The 19,081-nt window shown below is 41.5% G+C and overlaps 2 protein-coding genes and 1 pseudogene across 2 annotated transcripts; 1 reads left to right on the top strand and 2 right to left on the bottom strand.

The window, feature by feature from the left end:
* Positions 1–377: 377 nt before the first annotated feature.
* Positions 378–8,172, bottom strand: LOC116907322 (annotated as a pseudogene).
* On the top strand, positions 7,769–16,754 carry Hyls1 (HYLS1 centriolar and ciliogenesis associated). The gene is made up of 4 exons (XM_032909651.1): positions 7,769–7,972; positions 9,440–9,490; positions 13,505–13,623; positions 15,501–16,754. Exons 3-4 carry the CDS (start codon positions 13,610–13,612, stop codon positions 16,426–16,428), a joined length of 942 nt encoding a protein of 313 aa, XP_032765542.1. The 5' UTR covers positions 7,769–7,972; positions 9,440–9,490; positions 13,505–13,609; the 3' UTR covers positions 16,429–16,754.
* Pus3 (pseudouridine synthase 3) lies at positions 10,803–19,012 on the bottom strand. Its single transcript, XM_032909650.1, has 4 exons — positions 18,063–19,012; positions 12,591–12,995; positions 11,919–12,484; positions 10,803–11,523 (listed from the first exon to the last, which is right to left on the bottom strand). The coding sequence occupies exons 2-4, from the start codon at positions 12,960–12,962 to the stop codon at positions 11,025–11,027; spliced, it is 1,437 nt and encodes a 478-aa protein (XP_032765541.1). The 5' UTR covers positions 12,963–12,995; positions 18,063–19,012; the 3' UTR covers positions 10,803–11,024.
* Positions 19,013–19,081: the final 69 nt, after the last annotated feature.

Raw genomic sequence — 19,081 nt, 5'->3', positions numbered from 1 at the left:
TCCCAGCCCAAGCTAGCAACTGAAGTCACTGTGGAAGGTGACTTTCCTGGAAGGTCAGTGTGGAAAAGGACTCTGGTGTGAGAAGCGTCCTGTGCAACCTCAGGGTCACCTCTGAGAAGAGGCCCTTGCTGCTCCCTGGCAGTGAGTGGGTGGCCTGCGCTGCCCAGGCTGGTGGCAGGCTGCATGATAACCTCCGTCTGCAACTAAACTGGGTTATCCTGACTCACACTGACAGACCCCGAGCTGGAAAAGCAAAGTGGTACACACAGGGCAGGTACAGGGAACCCCAGCAAGAGCCTTTTTGGCCAGTCAGAGAATATGAGGCAGCTCCCCATTGAACAATCTGTACCAAAAGGTGTGGAAGGCACGAACAAGAGTGGCCAGGGACCCTGCAGGGCTGGTGAGACCACGAGCGTCCACAAGGCAGGCGCAGAAGTGACCTGGTTTGGTTCCCACCCTTTGATAAGAAAGAGATCCTGATTCTACTGTGATTTAAACAACAACAAAAAAAAGCAAAAAGTTTTTTGGTTTAAAAAGAAGCCACTCAAGGGTTAAAATAGTTATTTTTATCAAAGAAAATTAATTTTCAAATAAGCTGACACTATCTGGAAATGCCTGTGTTCCCTGCAAGCCCCCCACCCCCGAGTGTCCACCGCTTCACCCTCCCAGGACCTGAGCCTGACGCGGAGTCAGACGTGTGCAAGAGTGAGCGTCTCTGAGAGCCTTTACAGAACGCTGCCGGGCAGGACAGGCAGTGGACTCTCGCTTACACTATGATGCACAGGGCCGGGGCAGTTCAGATGCGTCTCCTTCGGGTCTTTGCTGGGCGAGGGTTTCACCTGTTCCTTGGCTGCTATCACCTCAAGGACACCTTCACAGGGCAGTGGGCCTGTGCCCCCTCACCTCTCAGGCTCCTCCTCCTCCTCCTGGAGCTGTTGCTCAGACTTGGCTCACTGCATCTGGAGCAACTGGAGCTGCACTCGGAGCTCAACGATGGCCTCCCGCTCTTCACCGACTGCTTGGTTCAAGTGATTGTTCTTTATTTCTAACTCTTCATTCTGCCTCTGTAAGTCTTCCAGAATGGTCTGCAGCTCCTCCTCATCCTTGCTGTCGCACTCGCTGTCAGAAGAGTGCTCCTCTGTCTCGCTGCGGCCATGCTGGTGACTGGATCTCCGCAATCTCAGCTCGGAGGCAGTGGATATTTTCTTTCTGCGAGGCGATCTGACTGCGCAGAAACTGCTCCATGGCCAGGACCTCCTCCTGGTCAGTCAGGATCTCATTCTCCTGGGCAGGGAGGATATTTATGACCTCCTCATTTTCGTCCATTTCTTCTTTGGCAACATCCTCGTTCGAAAGGCTGGCTATCTCCTGGGAAATCTTGGTCTCACACTCTTGTCTTTTAGCTTCCCTCAGCTTTCTCTTGAGGCAGTCAGAATCCTCTGTACTTCCCATAATCTTTCTTCTTTAGATAAGTCCTATATTCCGCGCTGCAGATCTCGATGTAAACAGTTCAAAAGGAACTCCTGTCTCCTGATCTCTTCCTTGATGCCTGTTTGGGTCTCTGGCAGTGTAGGCATTGTGGCCATGTTGGACCAACGCAGAGGTCTTGTTACTTGCTTCAGGACCACGGTGCTAAAGAGCTCTTGCACGTGTGTGAAAAGCACATACAGGACCCGATTGTTGATCTGGACAGTTGGGCTCAGCACTAGAGAGATGTTCTGGATGTTCATCTTGGTTTCTATCTCCTTCGCAATGATGTGGTCCATGTGCACAATGAGCCAGGAAAGCAGAAGATGGTTATACTCCGGCAGTTAGGGAACTCCTGCACTTTCTCCATCTCTGTGGTCCTCTGCTGACAAGCCTCTTCAAATCGGGGCATAAGCTCTCTGGTAAGCAAATTCTCTGGAAGGTCTCGCAAATACTGCTTCAGCAAGCTGGCTACAGTGTTAGGTTCATATTCTTCCAAGTTTGGAGACTCCTCTCGGTCATAGGCTGCTCATCTACCTTTGATTTGATTCCTGACACTCGGTAGATGCCTTCACACTTCATGCCATGCTTCTCCATGTAGTTCACGCACTCTCAGAAGACATCTGGCAGCCGGATGCTGTCATACATCATGGTCCTCTCTACTGCGTCAGCCAAGGGAACGCCGAAAATGGGTCTGAGACTTGGGACGACCGTCTGAGGCACCTCTGACCCCTGAGTTGGCTTCTTCTTCTTCTTCTTCTTCTTCTTTTCCTTCCACTCTTTAACAACATTGGCTTCTGTCAAGTCTTTACATTTCTTTTCTTTATGCTTTTCCTATTTGTGCTTTTCCTCTTTATGCTTTTCTTCTTTGGGCTTTTCTTTGATTTTAAAATCCTTTTCCTTCTTTTTAGAGAAGCTGGGCTTTTTGAACACATGGATTCCCTCGGACCTCTTCATCTTGGAAGGACTTTCAGCTTCATCTCCAGAGCTGTCTTCGTAGAAGGCAGCTTAGCATTCAGCCTTTTCTCCTTTTTCTTAAATTTTCCTGTTTTCTTTCCATGGTCTTTCTCATCATCTGACACGATATCAGGAGGCTCGTGGAGGATGTCATGGGGAGGTGAAGGCTCACCTGTCTGGTACAATCCAGGAAATTTTGTAGGGCTGATCTCCTCAGAGCTGGGAGTCCAGGTCAGCTTGACCTGGCAGTGTTTACTAGGGCTGCTGGTGGGGGGCAGGAAGGAGCTGAAGCCCTGAGGAGGAAGGGAAGTGGTCTTCTGTTACCTATCCATTCCACCAGTGCCTGCAGCTGAGAGACATCTGCTCTGATGAAGCCGCTGCCTCCTGTGCTGTCCACCTGGCCGGATGCAGGAACCCCATTCCCACACCACCCAGACTTTCCCTGTTTACTGTTTCTTGATCAGTGGTGGACTAGCCATTTTGAGCTGTTATTTCTGAAGGACATTTTTTGGTAAGTGTTATTGAAACATGTGTTTTGTGAAACACACTTTTACCACTATTGTAACTTGTTCCACTATTACTTCACATGGTATGGTCAGAGGTGAAATCAGGAGAAACTTTTGTAATGCCAAACTAAAGACCATCTGATATATGAGGTTGTTCACCAGTGTCTTTGTGATGGATCTTTGAGGTTGTCAGACTTTTAAATGCTATGCCTCTCACAAGACGTCATGTGTCCATAGCTCCAGGAAACAGACATCCTCATGTAATCTCAAGGACAGAAAGGACATATGCATCTCTAGAGGGATGTTAATGTTGATGATGTAAAACCCTTCCTTATCTTTAAGAACGATGCTGTTATAAGCATGTATTCTTCACTCCAGTCACTGTGTTGTTCACTGTCAAGCCTACACCTCAGGGACCAGTGTGATTCTTTAGGTAGAATTTCGAATATGTGATCTGATTCTGGTCCTTTCTCTGCAATTATGGATAACATATCCTGTGTGGGATAAGGATAAGCTTGTATTAATAGAGAGCCACATCTGAAGCACAAATATGTCTTTTATTGTGATCCTGAGCAAGGACAGTTTTGGGTGCACAGCAATAACTGAGAGGAATAAAGAAGTCATTGAACTTTTTTCTGTTTTAGCTTCCAAATACATTTTCTTCCCTAATCCATTTTTCCCCAATTTGTAACATCACAGTTTTGTTTGGACTCCTGTTCCCCAAAGCATTTTGGTGAATGGTCCTTTATTACTTTCTGTTTCCTTCTATGAATATCTTTCTTAAGCATGGCATTCTAAGTAAATATTGGGATATTTCCCTTCTAGAGATCAAATCAGTATTTTACTTCCTGTCTCTCCTGGCCTCTATTATGTATCCTAAGTTTTTTATTTTTATAAATATTATTTCCCTACTTCTAAGACTTTAATTTCCTTTTCTCTGACTTCTTTTTTTTTTTTTTTTTTTCTTTTTTCCGGAGCTGGGAACTGAACCCAGGGCCTTGCACTTGCTAGGCAAGCCCTCTACCACTGAGCTAAATCACCAACCCTTTCTGTGACTTCTTATTTTTAACTATGTCTAAAGATGCTGTCACATTTAAGAACCCAAGTATTTGTCAATTATTCTTCCATAATTTTATTCTGTAAAAATGACTACCATACACAGATTTATTCCACATTTTCTCTATTTTCAATTGATTACATGATTAAAAACATGGTTACCAGAAAACTCTGCTCTAAAATACCTAAGAAATGGGCAGGAATGCTCATGTGTCTGACAAGATAAATTGGTTCACACAAAGCATAAATTCCTAGCTCAGCTATAGTGCTAAAATAGATGTGGACAGTAAATATATATTTCCAAAGAAGTTTAGTAAGTAGCTTAAAATAGATTAAGCCATATTAGGCAGCATTTAAATCTAGTCCACTATAAGAAAGATGTTACTATATAGCAAAAAAATAATGTGTACATCTAATTCATTGATAAAGTAAAGTAAAAGTCTATTGATATTAATTATAAAAGATTGAGTAATCTCAGAGGCAATGTTATTAAGGGATTGACTCCAGAATAATATGGAGTCATAAAGAAGCTGGAGGACTTTACAGTTGGATTATCAGTGGTGTACTTCCCTAGACCCATTTCCTCCAAGAAGCTGGTGGGTTAGGATCTTTGATACAATCAGGGTAAAACGTGGGAATACTATTTCTTTTTATTTTGTATTTTTGATTTCTTTCAATTACATGACTCAAACTTCAGTGCAAATTATTTCTATTTTACAATGATCTTACCTTCATGTATAGGTTATCTAAACATTAATCTGTTTGATTAAATAATTCCTTAGAATGGAGGTGCTGTAGAAACCCAAAATGATACTCACAAGTTTTGGAGTAGGCAACTTTTTGTCTTCTAAAAGACCCGAAAGAGATTTGCCAAACAAACATTTCTGTTTTGCTTGTTGTGGATTAATAGATGTTACTCTTGGGTTAGTATATACATTGCCTTTGTGTTTTTGTGAATTTAAGAAAGAAGGGAAATCTTTGCTGTAACTGAACTCATTTAGTCCTCATTTAGCCCTAGCATACATACCCTTTTCCTTTTACCACCTGCATGCCTTATGCAATATCACAAACACACAGAAAGTAACTAATTAATATTGTAACATTTATAATGATCTTGCTTCATAAGGCACTCGACATATAGTTCTATATGGCCCATTCTTCATGTATAAAGAGTAAGTTATTGTGTTTGCCTTGAAAGCTATGCTTATAGGTATTAGAATCAAACAGTCATATAGTACCAATCTTTTCATCCTATTGTTTGACTTTCTGACAACAGTAAAGTACCAGCAGTATCTGTACTTCACAACACAATTTGCCTAACTGTCCTTTTGTTATATTCCTTGGCTTTCTCCACTGATCTGTGAGCTCAAATCTGAGATCGTAGTGTCTATGTCAACCATATGGGTTTATTATGCTATATTTATAGATTTTCGTAAGAGACTAGGATGGTGGCATATGCCTTTATTTCTAGATCTCAGGAAGCAGAGCCAAGACGATCTCTGTAAATTTGATTTCAGTTTGGTTCAATGATCATGACAGCTAGAGCTGTTACATAGAGAAGATCCAATTTGCTATTGAGTTGCTATTTTCTTTATTTTTGAGAATCTATGAGATTCGACCTCACACTAGGGCAGTAATGGGGAGGATGGGGGAGGAACACTCATACAGAAGGGGAGGGGGAGGCGCTAGGGGGATGTTGATCCGGAAACCGGGAAAGGGAATAACAATCGAAATGTAAATAAGAAATACTCAAGTTAATAAAGAAAAAAAAATACCCAAGTTAATAAAGATGGAAAAAAATAGACTCAAAAAAAAAAAACAAAAACAAAGAAATATATTTAATAAAAATGCAAAAAATAAGTGCCTAATAAATATTTAATTGGACAAATTATAAGATACTCATAGGACTAAACAGAACATTTGAAGTTGATGACTGTTAAGATATCTGGTGACCATCAAAAGTAGCACTGTGTTTACAGATGATACAGAATTCAGAATGTAGAAACTTAAGGAGCAACTGAGCAAAAGAATGAAATAAATGTGTGGACAAACAAGTCGATAGAACACAGCAGCAGTGTCGAGAGAAAGTTGCTTATGTTCATTTTTCTGTTCTTTGTCTTTACTGTTACTCCCCTGTACTGAGAAGACAAAGAAGAAAAAACTGAAAATTACAGAGACAGGATATTATCAGAGAACTGTGGTGGGGGGATTTAAAATGTCAACAAAGGGGTAAGGTAAGCAAAGATACCACCAAAGACTGGTTAACTTAAGTATGGCCATATAACCAGTTGAAAATATCCAAACCTATAAATGAAGACGCTGAGGGGTTAAAATTAACTACACCTAATTAGGGGGAACTAAAAAGAGAACTATTCGGCTGTCAAAAGGTAAGGAAGACACTTGCTAGAGGGGTTCGTCAAAATCCAACTGCTTGGCTCCTTTAAAAGTAAACTATAAGGGGAATAAACTGACCAATCACAATGTGCAACTCTGAATTCTGACTCGGAGAAGCAAGTGAAAAATTAGACACTGGATATTAAATCATATGAGCTATTGTGTATGAAGCAAGTGTAGTTATAGTACTATAGTTATATGTATCTTCCTTTGCTGGGCAGCAAAGTAGTCCTCCTACCAGAGGGAAAAGGCTCTTGAGATCAAGGCCAGGCTGGGCTACATGACACGCTCCTATCTTGAGATATAGAAATAAAGCTGAATGGGTAAGAAAATGAATCATCTAAACTTGTTTGAGACACACTAGCCAGAGGTTCTATACTTAAAGAAAAATCCGTGCAAGCATTACATGAAGACGGGATATTCATGTAATAAGTCCTAAGAAAAGAATGTGTGCTAAATTGTCCATCAAGAGGCAGCCATTCAGTTTTCTTCAATAAGTCCTCAACTGCCTCAGAGGTAGAGCAAAGGCCTGAGAAAAAGAAGAATGTTGGGAAGAGTTAAGCATTCTAACCTGGGGGGTTGGGGGGCAAGTGGAGAGGATGGGTGGGGGGTATGTATTCTCTGTCTAATGAACACCTGATGCCAGAAGAGGGCATAAGATCCCTTTATGAGCCCAGCTTTCTAGGTTTTTAAGAAATAAACATTTCTGCCTATCTGTGTTAGAAAATACAACCGTTAGAATTTGGACAAAATTCTCTAGATTCGATGCAGTGACTAGAAAGCTAAACTATGGGGGCCTCTTCCAATCTTACCCTCAACAATCCCAAAAGCACTAGGGCACTTTTTTTCCAGGTACGTACACAAAACATTTTAAACATCAGGCATATATTTTTTTTTCTTAAGAGTACGCTCAGAAAAGAAAAATAATAATAGTGCATTCTGGAAGGGCGCATATTGTGCCGCGGGACCGCTGCAGTTGGCATTGGTCAGGCGGTCCTACCGCCGGTTGCAGAGGAAGCCGACTCACGAGCCGGCCCAGCCGCGCCCCAGAACTCTCCCCTCCGCTCCCCTCCGACCACAACCAAGAGCGGCTGCGGCACGGAGCAAGGACAGCCCGTCACCCAACCGCCAGACTAACTCAGACAAAAAGGAAACAGCTACCGCGCCACAGCACGGCGGGATCCCACTTCAGCTCCACGCCTCAAGCCCCGCTTCCGGGCCCGAGGGGGAGGGCTTAAAGAAAATGTGCACCAATCCTTATGTAAACGTAGAGAACGTTTGGCCTCTGGACCAACGAGAGAGCTGGTGGGCGGAGCCAAGGGCGTGGGCTCGCTCCGGGATTTAAACTTGAACAGTGAACCGTTAACGACTACTCAGAGCTTGGAATTGTGCGCCTGCGCTGGTTGGAGGCAGTGCTTCGCAGTGAGCTGCGACAAGACTGCCAGACCCTCAGCTGCAGCGGCTAAGGCTGGTGAGGATCGCGAAGCGGGTGGACTTTTCCTGAAAGAGGGTGCAGCGGAGACCCTCGCTCCTTCCCTCGGCCACTGCACGTGGATTCGCGTTTTCTTCCCTTCCAGGCTCTTGCGTTCAAGGTAAATCTCGGCGTGAGCTGCTCGGACGCCTTTAACCTGCTGCCGGGATACAGGCCGCTCATACCCTTGCAGGTCACAATGTGATGTACACCCGGCCTGCGCCACTTTTGCCCGGTGGGCAAGCGAGCGGACTGAGCCCTCCCTGCTAGCGTGGAAGTGGGGACGGGTCCCTGGGGAAGACGAGTTCCCAGCACGCCCATGCCAGATGGTGCGACTGGTGTTATTGTTGGAAGAGCAGGGAAGTAGCCTCAAGTTTGGGTTTCACCTTCCGTGGATTCATGCGTACAACCAGCTGTCCATACCCTTTGCTTAGGATTTAGGATAGCAGGTAAAACTGAAGGAACCCCTGTGGGTGATTCTAACCCAGGGATAAAAGCTGTACAATACAAATATAATACAGTGCCCTTTCTTTCGGGTTGGTTAGTTTTTTCAGTGCGCAGTGCTGATGAAAGTGAGAAAATAGCACTCTAACGCGTGGGTCGAGATAATGAGTTTTTCGAGAGAGCAGTTTGTCATTTAACTTAGAAGTTAAATTGCACCATAATTTCAGTTGTATACAAATCCAGGAATTTAAAGGGTTAAATATCCTACCCTCTGAAATCTTTTTAGCTGAAACTAGGTAATCCTGGAACATTAAACTGACTTTGGTTTTGTTTGTTCGTTTGTTTTGTTCAAGGAAAGATAGGTATTTTAGTCAATATTACACATATTTATCCACAAAATATAAGACCGTTCTCGTGAGATTGTTTTATTTAGAAAGCAAAAGGATTGAGAATAACCTGTAGAAGTGAAAAGTCACATTTCACTTTATAAGTGTATATTTGAAGTGTAAAAATGAAGACGACATAATTCAAACACAAGGAACAGGACTTAATCACTGTAAGGATGCCATTAAAAATCATCTTGGCTTTAGTCTAAAATCACCCCAGGCCAACTCCAGAAGAGATACATACATGTCTCAATTAAACTTCGAAACCTTTTGAAATAATTTCACTTTTTTTAAAAAAGATTTATTCATTTATTATATATAAGTACACTGTAGCTGTCTTCAGATACACCAGAAGAGGGCATCGGACCTCTTTACAGATGGTTGTGAGCCACCATGTAGTTGCTGGGAATTGAACTGAGGACCTCTGGAAGCACAGTCGGTGCTCTTAACCACTGAGCCATCTCTCCAGCCCATAATTCCACTTTTTAAATGAATATTACCCCTCTGAAGTAATTTTGTAAAGACACATTTAGGAATTAATCATTTGCTGCTTCTGTGGTGACTGACAACCAATAAGATAACTTTTCCATTTTCCTTTATATTCATACCCAGAGAACCTCTTGAAAGGATTTGCCTCAGCCTTGAACTCTTGCTTCTATAGCCTCCTGGAATATAACACTCCTTAGTTGGGTTTTTCCCTCAATGTAGAGTTGATTTTTTAAATAAGAATGTTTCTTAAGTCAGTTTTTCTTTTCTAGGTTTCCTGTTTGTTAACTCAAATACAGCCAGTCAGTGCAAACCAAAATAAGGTAAGAAATTGCTCTGACGACCAGAGTTGGGATCCCAGCACCCAATGGATGGCTCTCAAATGCCTAATTCCAGCTCCAAGAAATCTAAAGATTACTTCTCCTGACCCCTGTAGACCCCCATGTATACACACACACACACACACACACACACACACACACACACACACGGCACATAAAATTTTTCAGAATGTTAAAAAGGACAAAACAGTCCTTTTTAGAATGTTATGTGACAACTGACTTGTGTCACTGCTCTCCTGGCTCCTGTGCTGGGCTGTGAAAGCTAGTACTGTGTTGTGTCACTTCTGCACAAGCTACCTCACTTAAGCTCTTTAATCTTCTAAACTGGGATTCTTACCCTGAAGTCTTTGATTCTATACTGTGCTCCACCCTAGGGGCTCTAGCACTTAGGCAGCACCAGAATATTGTAAATACTGTTTTCCTGTTTACATGTTCCTTTATTTAGCAGTTTCAGTGTTTTGGGTCTTGAACATAAGTAGTTACTTGTTGCTTGGTAATAAAATGCTTTTGTCTAGTAAATCTGCATAACACTGCTGTAGTGACAAGTTACTAAGGTAGAAGCCTAAGTAATTTTGCTATGGTATTTATTGTTACAAAGGACAAGAATTGGGTATGCTTGAATACATATTAGCAGTTATAAATATTAGCAATGCTTTTGCTACATAATTTTCTTTTAAAACTTCTCAGTGGCTCTAGAAAATATGACACAATGCTTATCTAAATTAAGCTTTTGTCAATTTCTAGCCATACTATTTGCTAATTTCCCACCCTTAACTTGTATTTTCCACCTTAGACTCAAAGCCTTTTCGTGTTTGGTTGTTGAGAAAGGGTTTCTAATAGCCCAGGCTGGCCTTAAGTCACTCTGTGGTGAAAATCTTGAACTCTAGATCCTGTGTCCACCCAAAAGCTGGGAGTAGTATGTGCATCTACACCACGAGGTTCAAAACTTTTTTCCCTCCTCTGTCTTCAAGTTCTGCCAGGTTGAACCTTCCAGAACTTGGTCAACAAGAACCTAAAATGTTTTTACAACTCAAAGGATCCTAAGATAGGTTCAATATATCATTTTTTTCAGAACCTAAAAATATTTACTTCTACCCTTATGAAGGTTTGTCAGCCTCTGTTCTTAGCTGTCTCATTAAAACATGCTGTGTAGCCTTGAGTTAGGTGGATTCTGGGCAGCTTTATGCCTGGCACAGACACATCTATAATTTATGAATTCTTAGAAAAGACACTTTTAGCAAAGATCTTCCAGATTAGTAGTTATCACATTTGTCTTGAAAAAGAACAACAAATATATTTGTAGACCAGGCTTTAATGGATTTGAACGAAAAACACAGATTTCCAGGTGCATATAACTGACAAGTGGTCTTTGCGTCTTTCATTTCCTAATATTTTTGGACAGGGATTAAAGAATACACCCTTAATATTTAAGAACTTGTTAGGTCTTTTGCTAGTCATTAAAATTTTAATTCGTTGTTGCTCCCTGGATCCTGCTAGAGATGCTAGCTTCCTGGGATTATACAATGCTGTTAATTTCTGCATCTATTATACAAACCCTCTTCGTTGGATTCTCTAAAACAATATTTTCTTCTTTGTCAGCACAGTCCCTCTTTGCTTTTTTTTCTTCCTTATGGAGTAAATTTGGGTGCTCAATTCGTCCTCTTCGTACAAAATGCTGGATCCGGGATTCCAGTCCTTGGCATTTGGGGCGAGCCATGAGGGGCTTATATGTGCGCATTCTCACTCCTTCTACAAAGGCACTAGTGTGCTTTATGACAGAGGGTCGAATGTTTCTCCATTCTGTTGCTTCACCAGTCTTTGTTCCTGCTGCGCATGTTACCATAACAGAGTCTAGTCCTTGTAGCATACTATATAGCATGTGAGTTTTAACAGCATGATTAGCCCATAGCTGTTGTAGGTGAGTAACATTGAATTCGTGAACCTCGTGATCATAAATCCACTTGGTATTTTCAAATTTACAGTCATACAAGACTAGAGGAAATTCAACAGCCATGCTAAAGAGAAACAAGTATGAGAATACACAGCAGTTAGCCAGTGGTTCTTACTAATAGGGAAAAAAACAATGAGAAAACTAGTAGATAGCACCCCCTCTTACATATTCATAACATTCTATAAATTACAAATTTATAGAGAAAGTTGGGGAGATGGCTCAGTGGTTAAGTCCTTCCAGAGGACCTGGGTTCAATTCGCAGTACTCACATAGTGACCTACAACCTTCTGTAACTCCAGTTTCAAAATATCTGACACCTTCTGTGGCCTATGTGGTTACCAGATACATAGATAGTTCTCAGACATACATATAGACAAAAAGTATAAAGTTTAATGAGGGCAGAGTGATCGGTGAGTAATAATGGGAGGGACAAGGATATACTAGTTTGATTTAACTTACCTATATTGCGGTTTCTGGGGATTTTTCTCTATGTTCAGCAGTTCATCAATAATCTCTGGCTTCTCCATTCCTTGGCCAATCAGGAAGAGGATAGCCATCATACACCGAACTTGATGATACAGGAATGCCTGGCCAATCACTTCAAATTGACATAACTGGAATGGCCCTTGCCTTCCCTCCTCACCTGGGCTCTGGGCCACTGTTTGCACTTGTGCAGACAGGACAGTCCTCTGAAAGTTAGTCACGCCATTGGCCACGTCCATCTTACACAAGTTTCTGAAATCATGAGTGCCAACGTATTTCTGAGCTGCATAATTCATAGTTGCAATATCTAAATCAGCACAGGGGAAAAAGTAGCGGTAAGTCCGCTCAAGACAGCTAAACCTAGCACTGAAGCTAGGTTCTACAGGGGCCCAGGCCAATACTCTGATGTCTGCAGGAAGCACCCGATTGAGAATGTGAGTATAACGGATCTCTTTAGCAATATCATCAGCTCCATCTTTTAAATTAGAATCTTCTGAATCCTTGCTCCTTGGAAACTGAGAACGTAGGTCCAGAGAAATTACCTGTGGAATTACAGAGAGAAACTGTTGCAGAGCTAGCAAGACTCAGTATGTACACTCAGATTTCCCTGTTATTACTGGCTCTGAGAAACCATGTATTGGCCCTTACCTGTCCAAAGGCGCTAACTCCTTTGTCTGTTCGACCACACCGGTGATAGTTGGAAGTCTGTCTGCTTTCTACTAGTCGGGTCTTTGTTAAAGCCTCAAACAGTTTCTCTTCAATGGTATTGCTTGTGTTTTCCTGACTGGCAAAGCCCTGGTATCCCCAGCCTAGATAGGCTATTTTTAGAGCTACATGTCTACGGCCATGAGCACTAAAATCAAAAGCACGCTTAGCTTTTCCACAGCCTGAATTTTCTCTGCCGCTTGAGTCTTTTATATTGTTGGCTTGTTCTTTCTTAAGTCTTTCCACTTCCTGCTCCAGTTCCTTTACTCTGCTTAGAAGTTTCTCAATCTGACTTCTGTCTGTGGTTTCAGCCATGGCATCCCCAGGAAGAAATCATGCAGGTCCACCCTGTAGAAAGATAGTGGAAAAGATAGTGAAGTAATATATCATTTTCAGTGCTGGTTCCTTTGGTAATGTCAGTGTCACATGATTAAATATCTAGACTAAGCATGGCAGTGCAAGATTAGAGTCCTAGTACCTAAGAGACAGGAGGACAAGTTCCAGGAGGCTAGCCAGGGCTAATTACTAGAATAATTATTATAGATTCATCGCTCAGATTCTGTTCTTTCATAGTCTATATGGCCACTTCATAAAAGGAAAAACATTCACCCATTTTTGAATTTTTTTAAATTTGTAGAAATGTCTCAATTCATTTCTTTGTCACTAGCCAAGATGACTGAAGACTCAGGTTAGCTGTTTTCTCCCTATAACATTTCTTCTTGATTTCTTGGTATATTTGTCCAGTATTTTTAATGGTAAGAATTATGTGGGCTACTTATGATTGTTTCTATTGTTTATAATATTTCAAGTACGTGGCCTATATACATTGTTATCTAATGTTCTGTTTTGTTCTAAAGGTGGCACAGTAGAAGCTATCTTAATTGAAGAAATATTATCCATGACTTTATTTCCCATTGGGAGAAGAACCGGGAGACAAATTTTCCTTGCTTTAAGCAGTTTTAATGGCAGAAAAAAGGTAATAATTACTGACTTTTTACAACCAAATTTCATGTGTTTATAAAATATTTCTATCACGGTTAAGTTAGTGTGACATAATTTGGATCTAGAAGGTGAAGTTTCTGATGCATTTCAGTAACCAAAGGGTAGTTTCAACACTGAGGTGGTTCTAATTAATCTGTGACTGTGGTTATTTGGTTAGCATCTAAGGCTCTGTCTAAAAGTTCCATTTTAATCCTTGGAATTAATTTATGATAGAAGGTTAAACATTTAAATCTTGTAAGTCAAACTAAAATTACTAGAAGATAGGAAAATGCCCTTTTGGTTTTTGAAGACAGTATTTTCTCTGTGTAGCCCTGGCTAACCTGGAACTCAATCTGTAGACCAGGCGGACCTTGAATTCAGAGATCCACCTGCCTCTGGCTTCTGCTGGGATTAAAGGAAGCCTTTTCTTATATAAATCATGAGAAAGATTTTGGGGAGAGCAATAAGAACTGGACTTGCAGCCTCCTGTGTGCTAGGCAATCACTCTTGTCACTAAGCTACCCTAGAGGAAAGTAATTTCTAAGTAAAACACCATAAAACCCAAGAACTGTAAGAAAAAGAAAAGTGACTACCTAAAAACTAAAGCACTTAGGCTAGCAAGAATAGATTTTAAAGGTCAGCCACAAACACGACTTGAGGGTGCAGCACGGCGGTAGAACACCTGCCTGACTTCACTTAGAACTTGTATAAAATTAGTTTATAAATATAATGTTTTAATATAAAGATAATAAAATGTTAACAAACTGAGAGGTAAAGGAGCAAAGACCAGCTATTTTGTGCAAAAGGAGGAAAGGTTTATGAAAATATGTTCCAGTATAAGAAGACAGTTGATTATGGAACAGTCTACAAGGATGAGAAAATTTGATAGCACACCACTGGAGGGAGGGGTGGAAAACTTTAGAGGTAATTTCATGCTGGAAATTTAACCTGTGCTTGTGCAAGTATGTAAAACTTTACAAGATACTCATTGTACATTAATTTTTAACAAGTGATTATAGGTCTAGATTATATCAATAAGGGACCAAATGAATTTGGCAAAACATGAAGTAAGTTTTCCTGTACTGACAGCTAAATCACAAGTCTTTAAAGTTCAGAGAGGCCTTACACCATGCTACTTTATAGTGGGGCAAAAAATTTAGTCTGAATATGGAAAATTCTAGAAAACTGCTAAGAAATTTCCTTCTAGAGAAATTTCATCAGGGTGGGGAAATCCAGGCTTAAAATTATGCATGATTTTTCAATTTCAAGAGAAAAAGGAAACCAAGTAGCAGGCAATATATTACCTACCTTAAAAGCAGTCAGGAAACCAACCACTGGGTGCTGAAGATAATGTATATTCAAGTTATTTTTATTAGAACAGATTTATTTCATAGTATATGCATTCACATGTGTGTTGTATGCATGTATAATGTTACTCTTGTGATGTTCGGGTTACATTACTTGGGAATAAAAACAAGGACTAAGTGTAATTCAGACTGCCTGAGCTACAAGTTCAGCTCTGCTATTTACTAGAGCTATTTACCTTTTGGAAAGTTAACTTCATGGAGCTTCCTGTGAAAAGGAACTAAGCCTAAAATAAAAGGATTACAGCATTCTCTAAGCATGTTATATAATGTTCACTAAGCATCATGCTCCATTACATGTAGTCTCGAGCTTTACAATATGCAGAACTGAGCCCTTATCATAGGAACCATTAAATGTGATAAGGCAATAGAAAGTATAAGAAATGAGTAGAAATGAATGTAAGAAATAAGATATCTCTCTTCCACAACTATCTGCCATTTTCCATTTAACTGTAAGATCAAGACAAAGAGCAATTAGGTAGAAACTGACCCATATTATCTCTTACAGACGAGCTTATAGTGTAGAGGAAGCAATGGAGCAACTGAAAGGACCGGGTGGACAAAAATGGTCCAATATGGATCCAGAAGAGCGAATGTTAGCTGCTGCTACGGCATTTACACATATCTGTGCAGGGCAGGGTGAAGGAGATTCAAGGAGAGAAGTGCAGGCTGGCCAGTATGACCCCTACAGTAAAGCCTCAATAACACCAGGAAAAAGAGCTGCTCTTCCTATGCACCTGCACTTCCCATATACAGGAAGCCGTGTCACTTCATCAACAGTTTCAGAGACTTCCCAAAAATGCAGAAAGCCAGTAATGAAGAGGAAGGTGCTGCGTAGAAGGCCAGATGGGGAAGTGCTGGTGACAGATGAGTCTATTATCAGTGAGTCTGAGTCTGGTACAGAAAGCGATTTGGATCTCTGGGACTTGAGACACAGGCTGATGAACTTGCAATTCCAAGAAGGCACAGCATCCCCAGTTGACACGTCACAAAAACTTAACCTACCATGTGAATACCAAGGAATTTCACAAGATCAGCTCATTTGCTATATACAAAGGGAAGAAATGGGCCCTCCTGTTTATGAACAAGACCTGATTGTTGCCAGCAGACCCAAGTCCTTTATTCTCCCCAGACTGGATCAATTAAGCCGCAACCGAGGCAAGATAGACAGAGTAGCCAGATATTTTGAGTACAAAAGGGATTGGGATTCAATGCGGTTTCCTGGTGAAGATAACAGAAAGGAGTTACGCTGGAGTGTCCGAGGGCAAATGCTTTCCCGACCAGAACCTCAGTCCAAGCCTCAACACATATATGTTCCAAACAGTTATCTAGTACCAACGGAGAAGAAAAGATCTGCCCTTCGTTGGGGTGTCCGTTGTGACCTTGCAAATGGTGTCATACCCAAGAAGCTTCCCTTCCCTCTTTCTCCTTCTTAAGTCATTTTTTTAAAAAATCTGTCTCTCCTAACAAAGGATTTAGGATAACCTAGTTCTTTATCTCTCCTTTAAAAACAACTACCATGAAAAGCAGGCAGAACACAGAATAAGGACTTCAGTGTTCTTCCTAGTATTGTTGGTATGTCACACAGATTTCATACACCACTTGAATTCTAAATTGCCATTCTCAAATACAGCAATGGGGGTGGGGAGGTCAAAACTACTGAAATCCAGTAAGTGCCATTTTGAAAAGACTTGTAAACTGTGGTGGTTTGTTTGTTTTTTTTTAATTTCGTATTAAGCTCATCTATTAAAGAATTTTGAAATGAAAATGAACCTTGTTTTAAGTACTTTCCAATATAAGAAAACTTAGATCTAGGCCATGGTTCTCCCTCTCACCATCTAATGATACTCAGAAAGGTTTTGTATGCAGCCTGACATGAAGACAGATACAAAAATGAACTAAACTGGGTACAATCCAGTGAAGAATATCTTAAAGTCAGTTGTCTATTTCAAGCACTAAATTTAGGCCTGAAAGAGTTGCTTGTGTAAGAAGGAGAAACACGTGATTAGCACTGGCAGTTACTAGCTGCTAAAACATTTTCTGAATATTTAATGCTATAGATAGAATATATTTACCCAGTTCCACGCACCTCTAAACACATTAAGAGGAAAATATAATCAGGACTGCTTGTTGAGTACATTCACTCCAAGAAAGTAAAAACTGCAAACTCGATGGTATATCAGAGCCAGACCTCTGCCACAAATGCCTGGGAATGCATATTAAGTGGTACAAAGATGTAAATCAAACAGCCAGATCTGTCATACATGTAGGGAAGAGTTAAAACTTAATTCTAGGTGTAGGATTAAACATATATTAGTTTTTCAAAACACTTGGTTTGGAAAAAAAAGATTTACCTTTACCAGGACTTCAGAGTTCAAATTACCAAAATCAAAAGGTTTTTCAAGGTAAGAATCCCAGTATTACTATGTATCCTTATAAGCATGAACTGGGGCAGGAGATAAATCCAGTCACACGGATTTGGGATCAGTTACCAGACCCCAAAACTTGTGGCCCAGTCCTGTTTGCTCCAGCACATTAGGTTTATCAGTGAGATTCAGATGGTTGGCAGAAACTGTGGCGGTGACCAAATACCCACAAAGGCAATTCCTGGGCGCACTAAGCATCCACCCTAAAATAACAAGCCCCAAATGTACAAAACTTCTTTAAAATTTTTTTTAAAATGGTAAGGGTACACATTTCCTTTGTAATAAAGGATTCAAAACCCACTTCGATCATTAACTCTGAAAGGTATCGTGTAAAACCCAGAATAATTTCCCGCCACCCCTTCATCCCATAGTATCTTCAATGGGCTACTACTGTATATATTTGAGCAATTCTGGTGCAGTAGAGGCCCTCTAAACTAGTTACAGAATCTAAGCCCCGCCGGTAGGACTTTCTTAGCTCCAAGAAGTTTCAGACACGACACACGTTGGCCTAAGTCCCACTTTATGCACCAAGGCCTTCTTGAAGCACTTAAGTACCGGGGGGTAGGAGGTGGCTGTTCAGCCTCCCTCCATCTGTTCATTCCTCTCTAGAACTCAAAGCTGCCCACCTCATAGTCCATACTTACCTCCCGATCCTCAGTGCGCGGCCACGCGACTAGCCGGAAGCTGTTACTTTTCGCCTCCAGTAAGCATGCGCAGCCTCACTAAAAGTGCGCCTGCGGTTCTGGGAAATGTAGTTCCGAAGGCCGGGTGTGGGCTTTAAGCCGAAACCCACGGAATGCGCAGGTTTCTGATGCAGCTTCCTCTTCACCGCAAGGCAAAATCAATAAGGAACAAATGGCGAAATTATAATCTGGTCTAAAATGAGAGAAAAGAGATTTCAAATGCTGGCTATCCTATATGAAAACTAAGAGACTGAGGATCCTGTCCCAACCTTGTACATCGTTTAATTACCAGATATTTAACCTTGAGAGTCGAAAACATTTACTATTAGAATGTAATGTAAGGGCTACAGGGAAATTCTATGTCCTGAAAACATTGAAAGTTTACGACGGTACAGGGACAAGGAATTTTGCTTCAGCACCACGGAGAGATCATGGCTACAGTTTTGATTTTCTGTTTTTGACAATTCTAGAAATATTACCCCAACTCTTAAAATTCCAGTCGGAAAAACTGAAAATCCTGGTTCTTTGGTTCAAACTTAGCATAAGGTATCTACCCCAGAGCTGTGTGCAATGTACGTCATAGGTAGTGGTGGTCCAGGTTGCTTTAAAAAGGGTCCACACCTCAGAACAAAAATTAAAATACGCGTGTATGTGGGCATATCCCCGGTATCCAGGACTGAGACAGATGTCCGCACTTGAATTCTGTTTTCTTTCCGAACCTCTCTCTGCTCAAGGCCATCATCTGCCCCTCCACAGTGCAATCTCACACGTTGTGATGCCCAAGCAGGGCTGTCAGGAGAAATAGCGGCAAGAGAGAGAACCTGCAGCGCGGTGTGTCTACCGCCTCGGTGCCCACTTTCTTTCTCTCTGCTGTGCGGATGGCCGGCTGGCCAAACGGAAAGCTCGCGGGTGTCCCGCACAGCTGCGCCCCGCACCTCTCTCCCTCCGCCCGCCCCGCGCCGGGCCCGCGCCTGCGCACT

This window comes from Rattus rattus, chromosome 8 (genome assembly GCF_011064425.1).
Source record: "Rattus rattus isolate New Zealand chromosome 8, Rrattus_CSIRO_v1, whole genome shotgun sequence".
Lineage (NCBI taxonomy): Eukaryota > Metazoa > Chordata > Mammalia > Rodentia > Muridae > Rattus > Rattus rattus.
This window is presented reverse-complemented; position numbering and strand designations above follow the sequence as displayed.